The 14,878-nt window shown below is 39.1% G+C and overlaps 3 protein-coding genes and 1 long non-coding RNA gene across 4 annotated transcripts; 2 read left to right on the forward strand and 2 right to left on the reverse strand.

Annotated features, from left to right (window-relative positions):
- Positions 1-6,075: 6,075 nt before the first annotated feature.
- On the forward strand, positions 6,076-7,766 carry LOC147473526 (putative pectate lyase 2). The gene is made up of 4 exons (XM_086587335.1): positions 6,076-6,662; positions 6,749-7,104; positions 7,184-7,319; positions 7,420-7,766. Exons 1-4 carry the CDS (start codon positions 6,216-6,218, stop codon positions 7,624-7,626), a joined length of 1,146 nt encoding a protein of 381 aa, XP_086443461.1. The 5' UTR covers positions 6,076-6,215; the 3' UTR covers positions 7,627-7,766.
- Positions 7,767-7,788: 22 nt separating this feature from the next.
- LOC147473527 (ankyrin repeat protein) lies at positions 7,789-9,488 on the reverse strand. Its single transcript, XM_086587337.1, has 6 exons — positions 9,344-9,488; positions 9,202-9,272; positions 8,858-8,906; positions 8,653-8,760; positions 8,220-8,301; positions 7,789-8,120 (listed from the first exon to the last, which is right to left on the reverse strand). Exons 1-6 carry the CDS (start codon positions 9,486-9,488, stop codon positions 7,868-7,870), a joined length of 708 nt encoding a protein of 235 aa, XP_086443463.1. The 3' UTR covers positions 7,789-7,867.
- A 135-nt stretch (positions 9,489-9,623) lies between these two features.
- Positions 9,624-14,843, forward strand: LOC147473528 (UDP-N-acetylglucosamine diphosphorylase 1-like). Its single transcript, XM_086587328.1, has 15 exons — positions 9,624-9,794; positions 9,874-9,928; positions 10,024-10,175; positions 10,247-10,286; positions 10,364-10,456; positions 10,568-10,680; positions 10,788-10,862; positions 11,953-11,992; positions 12,071-12,153; positions 12,237-12,314; positions 12,539-12,682; positions 13,162-13,229; positions 13,711-13,825; positions 13,951-14,107; positions 14,342-14,843. The coding sequence occupies exons 1-15, from the start codon at positions 9,624-9,626 to the stop codon at positions 14,437-14,439; spliced, it is 1,482 nt and encodes a 493-aa protein (XP_086443454.1). The 3' UTR covers positions 14,440-14,843.
- On the reverse strand, positions 13,949-14,444 carry LOC147473529 (uncharacterized). Its single transcript, XR_015210401.1, has 2 exons — positions 14,313-14,444; positions 13,949-14,154 (listed from the first exon to the last, which is right to left on the reverse strand). It is a non-coding gene; the product is annotated as an uncharacterized LOC147473529 (long non-coding RNA).
- Positions 14,844-14,878: the final 35 nt, after the last annotated feature.

Raw genomic sequence — 14,878 nt, forward strand, 5'->3', positions numbered from 1 at the left:
TCTCTTACATATTTCTTTTATTTCAAGAGTATATACTACAAAAAAAATTTAAAAAAAAAAAAAAAAAAAAAAAAAAAACCAACAACAACAGCAACAACAACATTTTCTTTTATTTAAAGACTATATTCTACTAAAAAAATTATTTTAAAAAAAACCAACATTTTCTTTTATTCGAAGAGTATATACTACAAGAAAAATGTTAGTCGATGCTTAAAGAAAATTGTTGATGGGCCCATTTTACTGCGGCAGTAAAAGTGTTGTCATCATCAGGGGTTGCCCCTAACTCTGCGGAAACTATTCAAGCATTAGAGGAGAAACACCCAATGCGACAACCACCTGTGAGACCAATTGTTCTTTTTGTTGAACCCCCTTTATTATTAGAGAGAGACACCCTTTTGTCATGCATTAGGATGTTTCCGAAAGGTACTTCTTGTGGCAGTGATGGTCTCCAAGCTAAGCACTTGTTTTATGCCATGAGTGGTGCTGCAGTAGCTACATCGTCTGATTTGCTAGATGCATTGACCCCTGTGGTGAATCTTTGGTTACACAGACGATGTCCACAGCCGTTAGCGGAATTCATAGCGAGTGCTCCGCTTATTCCACATCTTAAGCTGGATAATAGTATTCGACCAATAGCTGTGGGCTTGGTTTGGCGTCGTCAAGTCTCCAAGATTGCAATGAGAGGTGTTTCCAGAGATGTAGTTGGGAACTTACAAGATTTCTAGTATGGGGTGGGTGTTTCTGGTGGAGCATAGGCAATTTTGCACGCTGTCAACCATATGGTGTACACTACCAACGATAATAGCTATTTTTCTATGCCGCTGGTAGATTTTCAGAATGCATTTAACAATGTTGATCAGACCATCATGTTGAAAGAGGTCCATATCCGATGCCCAGCTATTGCCCCTTAGGTTGAGTACTTGTATTGTCAACCTGCGAGGCTATACGTGGGAGATGGCTATATATGTTCTGCTTCTAGGGTCCTGCAAGGCGACCCTTCGGGTCCCCTTCTATTTGCATTGGTGTTGCATCCTCTGATTCTACGAATCCAGTCCGGTTGTCAGTTATTGCTACAAGCGTGGTACCTAGATGATGGGACTCTGATTGGGGATACAGAACTGGTGGCGACAACTTTGGGTATGATTCAGGAAGAAGGACCTTCTTACTTGTTGGTTCTTAATGTGGCTAAAACTGAGATATTTTGGCCATCACTGGATCCACGTCGCTCTACTCCCGGCTTCTTTCCTTCCGATTTGTCCCATCCTCAGCAGGAGATCAGGTTGCTTGGAGGTGCAGTTATCACTGATGCATCTTTTGTCATGGGTCTTGCTCGCAAACATATTGACAAGGCTATGACTCTGATGAACCGTTTTGCTATATTAGCAGATCCATAGTGTGAGTTAGCGCTCTTACGATCTTATGTTGGGCTCTCTAAGTTGGTCTTCGCGATTCGTACTTGTCCACCATCCATTTTCAGAGAGGCAGCTCAAACTTTTGATCGTCATATTCGCAGTGTTCTCCAGGGTATTGTGGTTTCTGATGGTCATGGCTTCAATGATTTGCAATGGCGTATATCGACACTCCCATTACGTCAGGGTTGCCATGGATATCTCTATATTTGCTTTTGTGGCATCCCATTTTCAGACTTCTGAGCTCCAGGACCACATTCTTAGAAGTTTTGGTACAGTGCCTTTGGATGAGATTCTTCATGTTGCTAGCAGTGCATTGAGTCTCTTACATTTTTCTTTTATTTCAAGAGTATATACTACAAAAAAAAAAAAAAAAAAAAAAAAAAAAAAAAAAAAAAAAAAAAAAAAAAACCCAACATTTTCTTTTATTCAAAGACTATATACTACTAAAAAAAATGTTAAAAAACCAACATTTATTTTTATTCGAATAGTATATACTACAAAAAAAAATGTTGGTCAATGCTTAAAGAAAATGGCTGATGGGACCATTTTACTGCGGCGGTAAAAGTGTTGACATCATCAGGGGTTGCGCCTAACTCGGCAGAAACTATTCAAGCATTAGAGGAGAAACACCCAATGTGACAACCACCTATGAGACCAACTGTTCCTTTTGTTGAGCCCCCTTTATTATTAGAGAGAGACACTCTTTTGTCATGCATTAGGTCATTTTCGAAAGGTACTTCTTGTGGTTGTGATGGTCTCCGAGCTCAGCACTTGTTGGATGTCATGAGTGGTGCTGCAACAGCTATATCATCTGATTTGCTAGATGCATTGACCCCGGTGGTGAATCTTTGGTTACACGGACGATGTCCACAGCCATTTGTGGAATTCATAGCGAGTGCTCCACTTACTCCACTTTTTAAGCCGGATAATAGTATTCGTCCAATAGCTGTGGGCATGGTTTGGCGACATCTTGTCTCCAAGATTGTAAAGAGAAGAGTTTCCAGAGATGTGGTTGGGTACTTACAGGATTTCCAGTATGGGGTGGGTGTTTCTGGTGGAGCAGAGGCGATTTTGCACGCTGTTAACCGTATGGTGTTTGCTACCAGCGACAATAGCTACTTTTCTATGCTGCTGGTAGATTTTCAGAATGCTTTTAACAATGTTGATCGGACCATCATGTTGAAAGACGTCTATATCTGATGCCCAGCTATTGCCCCTTAGGTTGAGTACTTGTATTGTCAACCTGCGAGGTTATACGTGGGAGATGGCTATATATGTTCTGCTACTGGAGTCCAGCAAGGCGACCCTTTGGGTCCCCTTCTATTGGCACTGGTGTTGCATCCTCTAATTCTACGAATCCAGTCCAGTTGTCAGTTATTGCTACAGGCGTGGTACCTAGATGATGGGACTCTGATTGGGGATATAGAACAGGTGGTGACAGCTTTAGGTATGATTCAGGAAGAAGGACCTTCTTACTGGTTGGTTCTCAATGTAGCTAAAACTGAGATATTTTGGCCATCACTGGATCCACGTCAGTCTACTCCCGGCCTCTTTCCTTCAGATTTGTCCCATCCTCAGCAGGGGCTCTGGTTGCTTGGAGGTACAGTTAGCACTGATGCATCTTTTGTCATGGGTCTTGCTCGCAAGCGTATTGACAAGGCTATGACTCTGATAGACCGTTTAGCTGTATTGGAAGATCCACCGTGTGAGTTAGCGATCTTACGAGCTTGTGTTGCGCTCTCTAAGTTGGTTTTCGCGATGCGTACTTGTCCACCATCCATTTTCAGAGAGGCGGCTCAAACTTTTGATCGGCATCTCCGCCGTGTTCTCCAGGGTATTGTGGTTTCTGATGGTCTTGGCTTTGGTGATTTGCAGTGGCATTTATCGACACTCCCATTACGTCTGGGTGGTTTTGGTATTCATTTTGTCACTGACGTCTCTACATTTGCTTTTGTGGCATCCCATTTTCAAACTTCTGAGCTTCAAGACCACATTTTTAGGAGTTGTGGTACAGTGACTGGCCATTGGATGAGATTCTTGATGTTGCTAGCAGTGCATTGAGTCTCCGCCTACCCGATTTTGACCTCAATTCTCTGGCGGCGAATGCTACCATCCCCTCAAAACCACAAAACGTTTTGGCGGAAGCGTTCTACGGTAAGATTGTTGGTAGTCTCGAGGGGGAGTTTGATTTATCTGTCCGTCAAAAAGCAGTCATGGGATGCTTGCAGTCGGAACACACAAAAGATTTTCTACTTGCTATTCTGATGGAGGGACTTGGACAGCGTATGTCGCCGGTAGAGTATCGTTCTATTCTCCGATACCGTCTCATGATTCCTTTCTACTCTGACAGTGGGTTATGCCCTGTTTGCAAAAAAAGAGTAGATTGGATGCTTTCGGGGACCATGCAGCACATTGTCGGCATTTTCCAGTTTTCAAATTCCAACATGATCATGTCAGAGACATTTTATGTGATGCATTTTGGAGGGCTGAGGTACAATTGAAGAAAGAAGCTCCTGTTAACTTTCTTACTGATCCGAATGAGGGAAGATTGACTCTTCAGCCTTCGGATGTCTTGATTTACAGTTGGCCTGAGGGAAAACATGCATGTGTTGATATAACTGGAGTCTCTCCGTTGGTAGGGTTGGGGAATGGTGACTTTGAGGTGGGAAAAGCAGCTAAAAGAGCAGCGACAGGGAAGATGGAGAAGCATGAGGAAACTTGCAGGGTAAACCAGCATTGTTTCATTTCATTTAGTTTCGACACTTTCGGTTTTTTAGATCAACAGTCTATTGAGCTTCTCAAGAGACTTCAGAAAGTTATTAACAGTAACATTATGACAGCTGGTTCTAACAAGTTTGTTTTTAGAAGGATAGGATTTGCTATTCATAAAGGACTTGTGGTGCAACTTATTGTACGCTTGTCCTAATTATTTGTAAAATTCGTTATCAGTGTCAATAAAATTTCCACTTAAAAAAAACGAAGTTCCAAGAACTCGCTTGCTCAACTTTCAGAGTATACCATTCGAAGCAACCTTAAAGCTATTTGGCTTATTTCAAAACCCTAGCTTAGTTGTGTGGGTTTTTTCTTTTAGGTTTTGATGTGTGGGTTTTGCAGTCATGTATTGTTTCATCAAAGCTTCACTTTTGATGGCCCAACGTGCATTATAATTGAGGCAATCTATGAACTTGAGCAAGTAGTATAATAAGTAAGAGCATAATTAAGGATTATTGTATATATTGAATTTTATCAATGCCATCTAACTTCGTATTGCTGGTGATATCTCACGCTCTCTTGGAAGGCCTCCTTTTAATTCATATATTTGATTTTTTTTGGTAGGCCAGAATACTTGATTCTCACCACATCAAGAAGAAACATATTAATGTTTGGCAGTTGTTTAGTTTAATTATTGATATAGTTGGTAACTTATTGTGTGAGGACAAAAATGTGTAGTGTACTTTTATTATGTTGTTAGGGTCTCGTTGATACAGATTAGTATTGCTAGCTATTGACTTGAGAAGTTGAGAAACACGGGCTTAAAACCAATAACTAGAATAAAAAAATTTGACTTATCCTAATTTTACTACTATTTTATTTTTTTTATTTTCTTTGATCAATTTAAATATTGTTTCATAAATAATTTCAATAGCACTTCGTGCCTTCGATAATACCTAGAGTGTAAATATTGAACATGCAAGTTTTGAACATAGGCCACACATACAACAACGTATAGTACCAACTTCAAAATAAAATGTCTACAAATTCCCACATAGCCTACACATTTGAAAATATTTGGGTGTACCAAGATTAATACCACAAACAACATAATAAACACCTCATAACAAACCGTGTCGTAGGCACGGGTAGTACTTAGTATATAATATAAAGAGAAATTAGTAAATTTGGGGATTAAGAAGTCGTCCCCTGTATACAAGATTTACTGATTTAGAGCATCTCTAGGTGGTGGTAGTATCACCTGCAAGTTTGAGGCCGAAATTTGAAGAAAGTATTCTCAAATTTTGACCAAGTCTAGATGGAGGCAAATATCGCTCGCAAATCTGTATATAGGGTATACCCCGCGCGCCATTGGCACTGTCGCATGCTAGTACCACTGTCACGTGTCATTGGTATTGTCATGCGACATTACCACTGTTACCCCAAGTTGGGTGGGAAAAAAAAACACGCGACATTCCCCACTGTCGCGCCAAATTGAAAAAAAAAAAAAAACCCCACGCGACATTAGTAATGGCGCGGTGTGTTGTGGTCAAAGTCAAAAAAATGTTTGGGCGACATTAGGAGTGGTGCGCGACATTATCACTGTCTCGCCGCATCCGCATCCGAAATCACAAATTTGCATCGGATGTAGCTAGCATCCGAAATCACAAATTTGCATCGGATGCAGCTAGGCAGGTGATAACTCCAAATTTGCTTCCACCTAGAAATAGTTTTTTGCGAAATTCCAAATTGTGGAGGCAAATTTAGAGGTGATACTAGTATACAACCACATAGAGATGCTATTAGTGAGTCAAGGTTAAAATGTTAAATCAGGTACTTGTGTCAAAGTGTCGTCAAGTACCTAACTAATAACCGGTGTTGGAGCGAAACTAAAACAGCTGACGTGTGGGGCTTATTACTGCCCAGACCCAAATGACCAGAATAACAACTGTTCAGTGTTGGCTCTCTCCCCTGTATCTTCTCTACTCCTATGAATAGCCCCAAAATTCAAAACAAACACGCTAGTACCTCAACCAACTCCTCTTATAAAAATCCTCTTTCAATAAACTTCCTTCTCAAAACCAAACTACCATGGCGTCCTCAGCTTGTTCCATCCCCCGCATCATTCTTCTCTTTATTTTCCTTATTTTTCTAGCAACTCCATGTTTTGCCAGGAGGCCAGCAAGAAGAAGGCGCATGAATGTGATAGATCAATGTTGGCGAACAAATCGTAATTGGCGGACCAACAGGCAGCAACTTGCAACGTGCTCAGTAGGGTTTGCAGGAAAGATGACCAACAATATAGGCGGAGGTTTAACTCATTACACAGTGACTGATCCCAGTGATGACCCGATGAACCCCAAGTATGGTACATTGAGATATGGGACAACCAAACTCAGTGGTAAGGTCTGGATCACATTCCAGAGAGACATGCATATCAGGCTTCAGCGCAAACTTCTGGTTGGAAGCTTCACCACCATTGATGGTAGAGGTACGAATGTTCGCATAGCAGGTGGAGCCGGGTTCTTGCTCAGTCAGGTATATTATCCCCTTTAACAGCAACTCATGGTTTCTTTCTCTTTCTTCTTTCTAGTTTTAGCAGTTACATATCATTACGTGTTCAGGTGCACAATGTGATTATCCATGGCCTTCATTTCCATAACTGCCGCGGACAACCTCCAGGTCCAGTGCTCGGCCCAGGTTCAAGAGTTTCGCAGATTCAACATTCAGATGGTGATGGAATCCGCTTAGTTGGGTCTTCAAAGATTTGGATCGATCACAACACCCTTTACCATGGCCAGGATGGTCTGCTTGATGTCACAGGTGGATCTACTGATATCACAATCTCAAACAACTTGTTCAGAGACCATGATAAAGTGATGCTACTAGGCCACGATGACGGATTTATCCAGGATAAGAAGATGAGAGTGACCGTAACCTTAAATCGTTTTGGTCCTAATTGCAATCAAAGAATGCCAAGGTAATTCTTTGTTATATCCCGTTTACTATGAAATTGCATGCCCAGACCATCACTGACATAAATTCTGTAATATTTGCAGGATTCGCCATGGGTATGCACATATAGCAAATAATTTCTACTTGGGATGGGGGGAATATGCTATTGGTGGAAGTATGAACCCAACCATTAGAAGCGAAGGCAATATCTTCGAAGCACCTATAGCTGGGAAGAAACAGGTAGCGCCAAGCTCTAAAGCATTTAGTTTATTGTTATTTAGAAACAAGTGTTTGCTTCTCAACTTTACTAATATCCATGTACAAAAATAACATTGAACAGGTAACATGGGCACTGGATCAAGGAGGGGCTTCAAGGTCATGGAACTGGAGGTCTGTGAAAGACGTGTTACTTAATGGAGCCAATTTCAGACAAACGGGAAATGGTGCAGCAAACCCAAATTACAACCCTCAACAAAGATTTGCAGTAGCAAATGCAAGAGCTGTTAGGTCATTAACAAGATCAGCAGGTGCCCTGCCTCTCAAATAGATCAAGATGTTGATTCAAGTTTAAAAGCAACTTGATCGATCCGATTGTCTAGCAAAAGAAAATTCATTTCATTCTACATGTGTTTTGGAACATTCTGAAGTTTTAACTTGATTTTTTGTACTGACACATGCACAGAGAGGCTCATGTCTTGCACAAAAAAAATGAAGTCATAAACAAAAGGTTATATCATTATACTGTTGTAGTAAGATACAATGTTCCACCAATACACATCGACTTCAAATCAATCTTCCTCACTTTCGGAACTTTCATAGGCTAAGCCTAGTAAGCTTTTAATGGGGTTCTCGCTTTTGAACTCAGCTTCTCCTTCGTTTGGCCATGGTGATGTAAGCTCTTTCTTTGTATTGGACTCAGCCTTTTCATTTGTCACAGCTGGAGGGCTTAAAACAGCAGCAGGTTGATTTCCATCAGAAGGACTTGAAACCCTATATCGCTTTGGTCTAATCTCCACTATGTTTTTTAAAAGATCGTGTTGTCTTCGCTCCAATAATAAACATAATTAGCCCCATAAACAAATTATAATTACGCAGATATCAAAATATAAACAATTCGAAAAGGATTGCAAAGTCATATACCTTATTCCACTTTTTGGTTTGGGTTCAACACGAAGTGGCAATGGCACTGCAGCAGGTGAAGAATCTGCTAAGCTCGCAGCTTTGTGTCCATTGGTTAAGGAAAAAATATACTGTGTGTCTGATGCACTAGCACAAGAATGCAAGCAATTGGGTATGGAGATCCCCTACACAGAATTAGGGAACCCAATAGAACCAATCATAAATTGTAGGAGCAACTTTTTCAAGTAACTACGATCGTCCATGCAGTCATCAAAGTGAAAAAAATAATAATAATAATAAAAAGGGGAGCCACCAGTACAATTGGCTAGAAGATTTCCCCAGTGGGACTTTGATGAGTACCAACAAGTTGTGACACTTAATAATGCCGCCTCTCACCATCATGATCATTAACCAATAAAATGGAGAGAAGGAGGTCAAACAGGTCGAAAGGATATCTTAAATGCAGCAAAAGCTCGTTTCTCTGTACGACGTAAAAGGCGCTCAGCATCTTCCTCAGCTTCCATCTGTTCCTTAAGATACAGCAGGTCATCGCTATCGAGAGCTGCATTGTTAAACTTAGCCAAAGATCAAAAAAAATGGTAGAAACCACCGCCTCCATCTGTGTGTATAAAGAAGAAGAAGAAGCAAAGTGAAGTTACCGCCACGTCCATGAAGATAACCGCCACGTTCTCCTGCAACCTCTTGCATCTGGTTGCATCAAGCAGCCAGTAAGAGAAGCCAAGATCCCTGTCAGGGCATGTTATCAGAAGACTTCCCCCAACAAAAAACTATCAATGTAGTAGAAATAATAGCAAGAAAAAAAAAGTATTAATTGATTCAGGGATAAAGTGAGTGACATAAATACACAAGTTGATACAATTTCTATGTTTTGATTGTTTTGTTTAGTTTGGTTGTTTGTTGGTATAAAAACGCATAAACACAAGTAGAAGAAAACGGATCCGCAAATGAATTATTAGAGGATAAAATTGGATAAAGAAACAACCTTGGCGACCATGCGTTGGAAAGTAATGTCTTCATCGTCAATCTTTTCCTTGCCTTTACCCCATTTCTTATCTGTAGCAATAAATAAAGTAATTAATTAGGATTGAATAACGAAAATGAATTCAGGATACAAGTGTGGATACCTTTAGGGTCGGTGAGATTGGTGTACTCTCGAACTTCTCTGCCCGACATTACTATTATTATTATAGTGGAGATTGGAAAGAAGAAGAATCGGACCCCTCCCTCCTCGATAGATAGATAGATAGATATAGCCCATAATAAGCCCATAGATAACCAAACCACCCCTTTGGTAAAACGTCTAATCACTTCATTCAGTGTTATTATTAATTATGTCTGCAACAAGAAGCAACCAGTGTCCCCGCAGTAGTCTGCTTCTGGTCTTTAAATAAGTGTTGTCGAGAGATGAGAGAAGCTATTATTACAGTGATGGCGGAGCAGCAACTGGATGGCTCATCGTCACTTCCTCCTCAAGCTCTGGTCGAGAGGCTTAAGGATTACGCCCAAGAAGACGCCTTTTCTCTCTGGGATCAACTCTCCCCTCCAGAGCGAGATCTTCTAGTCAAAGACATCCAGGTCATTTTTATTTTTAGTTCGCTCGTTTCTTTTAATCTCCCAATTACATTGTTAAAAAAAAAATATTATACATTTCCAGAGCCTAGATCTTTCAAGGTTGGATCGCATCATCCGCTCTTCTCTTCGATCTCAAGGTCAAACCACTCTACCACCTTCCTTCTTTTCTAATTCCTTTTTTTTTTTTAACATCTTTCTTTTACAAAAAAAAAATATATTCTTTCTTTCTCAGGCCTGCCTTCTCCTACAATTGAGCCGGTCCCAGAAACGAGCGTTTCTACTGTCGAAGACAGAACTCTTGACCAAAGAGAGCACTGGTGGAAGACTGGTCTCAAAGCTATTTCCCAAGGCAAACTAGCTGTTCTCCTCCTCTCTGGTGGCCAGGTCTTTTTCTTTCTCTCTTCTATTTTTCCAATCCATCTTCAACTTTTAATCAACGTCTTGCCTTAATGCAGGGGACCCGTCTTGGAAGTTCAGATCCCAAGGGATGTTTTAGTGAGTACCTTTAATCTACAGATTTACTTTAGATTTACACATTTTCTGTTTACAATTAATATTATCTTTTACTTTAGATATAGGACTTCCATCAGGAAAGTCACTGTTTCAACTTCAAGCAGAACGCATCCTTTGCGTTCAAAAGCTTGCATCACAATCTGTAAGTGAGGGTATGTTTTCTTCTACTCTACTCTACATTCCTTACCTCGCCTTCAGACTTGTAATCATATGAAAAAAAATATATACATATATTTATTACATCCCATAATACCTACCTGCAGGCTCTGCTGCTTTTGTGCCAATACATTGGTATATAATGACTAGCCCTTTCACTGATGATTCAACACGCAAGTTTTTTGAAACTCATAAATATTTTGGTCTTGAAGCTGATCAAGTATGTTCTCTCATGTTTCTTACTTCTCCGAATCCCGTTTCCCGCTGATACTCCAATTCGTTTGCTTTCTTTATCGATATTAATGATTATTTTATTCTTCGAGGCAGGTCACCTTCTTTCAACAAGGAACTATACCTTGTGTCACAAAGGATGGTAGATTTATCATGGAGACTCCATACAGAGTAAGGCTTTATTGTGTTTTATTTTTTGATATAATAAGGGATATTCTTTTATTTAATTTATTGTTTATTTATCTTTTCTTCACTTTCAGCTAAAGGCATCTAAAAAAAAAATTATAGTTGCATCTGAGTTTAACACAAGAGTGTAAGTACTGATGTCTATTATCCACACCAACTCATGTGAAACAGAAAACAGAAGCATTGTTCCCTTGCTATTCTGTTCATTCTCACATGTTTCATAGATATAATCTTTTTGTGATTCGCAAAAAAGTAAGTATATTCTGTAATTCTAGAAACGAAGAGGTAACAGCTATTGCAACTATAAGGGTGAAAGAAGCAAGATAAGCTGTTATATCACCACAATGTTTAGAAAAAAAACACTAGAGGCTTAAGCACCTTAAGCCCACATTTGTTTTTTTTTTTCCCATTTTTTATCAATTTTTTTACTACTTAACTTCTCATAACTTCTTTAAAGATTAAAAACTCCCTGGTAGGTTATGTTGGTAGGTTATTTTTTGAGCATCAAAATGCCTCATTCTATTGGAAATCACAAACTTCCATCCTCAAACCCCATATTTCCTCTCTTTTAATTTAATTTGTATTGAGGCTTAAGCTCAAGCACCTCTGAGGCTCACATCATGCCTCACAAAGGCAGGGAGCCTTCAGGCTTTATATGTGGCTTTTTAAGCAGTGTATCCCCATAAATAATCCAATTTAGTTTTTTTGTTATACTTGCCACTTTTATATAGATCTGCTCCTTGTGTTTTAGTTTCTGTGTGAACTTCAGATTTTGGAGTAATGTTGTCACAGGTGCAACAAGGGAGTGGTGTAACCGCTTTTTGTACATATGTTAGCATTGGTTAAGAAGTGCTTCGGGTTGAAAAATCTAATAAACTAAATAAAGTAGTTCAAGCTTCCCATTTTTATGTAACTGGATTCTGTATGGCAAAGCTTTTGACTGCAGTGAAGGTGCTTCATCATCGAGTGGGACCCCCTTTTTCCTGATTGCTGTTTGTGTGCTGAACTTTTAGGAATTTAAAGTCTTTGGATGAAGTTGATTCAATGTTTTAAAACTTTTTTCCGTATGATCCAGGTTGCTAAAGCTCCAGATGGCAATGGAGGAGTGTATTCTGGTAGACATTTCATCAATCATTTTTAACTTTGGATGCTGTTTTATTTTTTCCTCGTCTGATCTTCTTGTTTTGAGTCAGCTCTGAAAGCTTCAAGATTGTTGGAGGATATGGCTATGAGAGGCGTGAGATATTTGGATTGCTATGGAGTAGATAATGCACTTGTGAGAGCTCCTCTCCATTTAATTTCTTACAAACATTTGCAATGAGGTTTTTCGTAATATATATAGTAATGCCTCTGGATCAGGTCCGCGTTGCAGATCCAACTTTCTTGGGATACTTCATTGACAAAGGTGTAGCTGCTGCAGCAAAAGTTGTACGTAAGGTAACAAATAATATCCTTAATCAACAAGAAGATAATTTTTATACACAACAGAAAATAATCATTGTGCAAGAATATTCTTAATAATGCGTATGAAAGCTCAAAAGTTGGTGACATGTATTTTTCCGTAGTAGAATATAAAATGATTTTAATGTATTTTCCTTGGTACGTTGAAGTACTCTCATAGTCTCATATCATTATATTTTTTCTTCTTGAACCTGGAACAGGCATATCCTCAAGAAAAGGTTGGGGTATTTGCGCAAAAGGGTAAAGGTGGACCCCTTTCTGTGGTTGAGTATAGTGAGTTGGATCCGCAAACATCCTGTGAAATCAATCAGACAACTGGACGCCTTCGCTTTTGCTGGAGTAATGTATACTTTTTTTTTTTTTTTTTTGTATCTAATCCCTTTCTTGTCAAGGTTTAGCTACTTTTATAGTAGATAAAATTTTAAAGATAAGATTTCATGTTTAATTTGGATATCATAAAACAATGATTCCCCTTAGTAAAAATGGAAGTTTTGATTCCATCTCCATTGCCAAAGTTATCTTTAGGATTTCTTCATTTCTTTTTGGATTTTATCCCCAGTCACCAAACAGAATAGTGATCTTGTTAGATACTTACATTGGCCTTCATTTCAAACCAAAGTTGTGGCCTTCTATATTTGGGAAGCCAATGTTTCTACTCTTTCTAAAGAGAAATCTTCATTATGAGCTAGGATATTATGTGCTTTCAATGTCTAGCTCAAGTTTCTCTTAAATTTTTTTTTATGTTCTTGCAGATATAGATTTAAGTAGTTACACCTAGTCAACCGGTTTTAATATTGGGTTCTTTCTGTTTCGTAATCTTCAGGTGTGCTTGCATATGTTCACTTTGGATTTTCTGAATCAGGTTGCAAACGGACTTGAGAAAGACAGCATGTTAGTTTTCTCCAATTTTTCTGTCTCTTTTTTCATGTCTGGAAATGTTGGAACTTACTTTTTGTCGTCTTCACTCCATGACATGTTCAAGTCTGTCACACTTCTCTAGCATGCTTATAAAGAATTCTGTGCCTCTGAATCAGCAGTTCGTTGTTTATTGGAATTTTAAGTAGAACACTGATACCTAATAAACAACTCGCACTAGGTAGTTCTGTATACTCTTATGGAGACAATCACTTGCAGTGGAATGCGCTATGTTACTGTTCTGTTTTGCTCTTCGATGCCATCAAAATCAAACTCTTAATGTGATGGGATTTTAGAAATATATGTACTTCGAGTTTCGATGAAGCTGTTCTTAATATGGAGAAAAATGTGATTTGTATTTTGCTCACATTTTCATGTGGTCTTTGTCATTCTTATCTTTCGTAAGAGTTTTCCCTGTGCACTGATTTTGATGGACCAAATACTGTTTTGGGTACAGTCATCACCTTGCTGAGAAGAAAATCCCTTCTATCCATGGGTACACTAATGGCCTAAAGTTGGAACAATTTATATTTGATGCATTTACATATGCTCCTGCAACCGCTCTTTTTGAGGTGAATTTCTGTCTTTTACTTGACTTGGTACAGTATTTTCTGAACACTAACTGCTATTGTGAGGCACGGTTGCCCTATTTTATGTGTCATACTCAATTTGGTAATTGTTTGTTCTTCTTGATCAGGTACTGCGTGAAGAGGAATTCGCACCTGTGAAGAATGCCAATGGGTCAAATTTTGATACTCCTGATAGTGCGAGGCTGCTTGTTCTTCGCCTTCATACTCGTTGGGTGGTTGCTGCTGGCGGATTTCTAACGCACTCTGTGCCTCTTTATGCAACTGGTAATATTCTTGCCTTAGTCTGTATATATTTTCATGGTAATGTCCTTCTGAGGGGAAAAGAAATATACATTACTTAAAAAGGGGGCACACTTTTTATGTCTGCTGGTAAAAGCCTTGGGGGGGGGAGATAAAGCTTAACTCAATACTTATTTCAATAGCAATCTTGTTACCTTAGGTTTACCAATAGTGTGCAATGGAAACTTACCTTCTTTGCTAACTCTATTTTGGGTTCAGGTGTCGAGATATCACCTCTTTGCTCTTATGCTGGAGAAAATCTTGAAGCTATTTGTCGGGGAAGAACATTTCATGCACCCTGCGAAATCTCTTTCTAGTTTGGAAGCGATATCCTTGATTGTGATATCATATGAGCTGCAGAAAGTCATCTCTGCTCAATCATCTATCAAATAGAAGTAGTTCCTCAGCAGCTTGTTTGAGTTCGGATACATGAGCTGGAGCACACGTGATTTGTTAGTGAAAATATGATTTTTCTTTTTTCTTTGGATGGTTTATGTAATAGCGCTCTCTTTGTTTCTTTTGTAATCTGGATGCTTCAGGTGGTGTCATGTCTCATCACTTGTAAGTTGTAAGTCTTGTAACAATTTGGCTTACGTGGTTTCACGGTACTAAAATTTCTCTTGGTCATGAGGAAGATTTGTAAAATGATTGAAAACTACTTGTGAATTATAATACTTGGTCTGCCGTTTTTCCCCATTAATGTCAAGAGTGATTATGAACATCTTCTGTATTACTGAAATTCTCTCTTCGCAATCA

This window comes from Coptis chinensis, unplaced genomic scaffold (genome assembly GCF_015680905.1).
Source record: "Coptis chinensis isolate HL-2020 unplaced genomic scaffold, ASM1568090v1 utg2340_pilon_pilon, whole genome shotgun sequence".
In the NCBI taxonomy this organism is placed as follows: Eukaryota; Viridiplantae; Streptophyta; class Magnoliopsida; order Ranunculales; family Ranunculaceae; genus Coptis; species Coptis chinensis.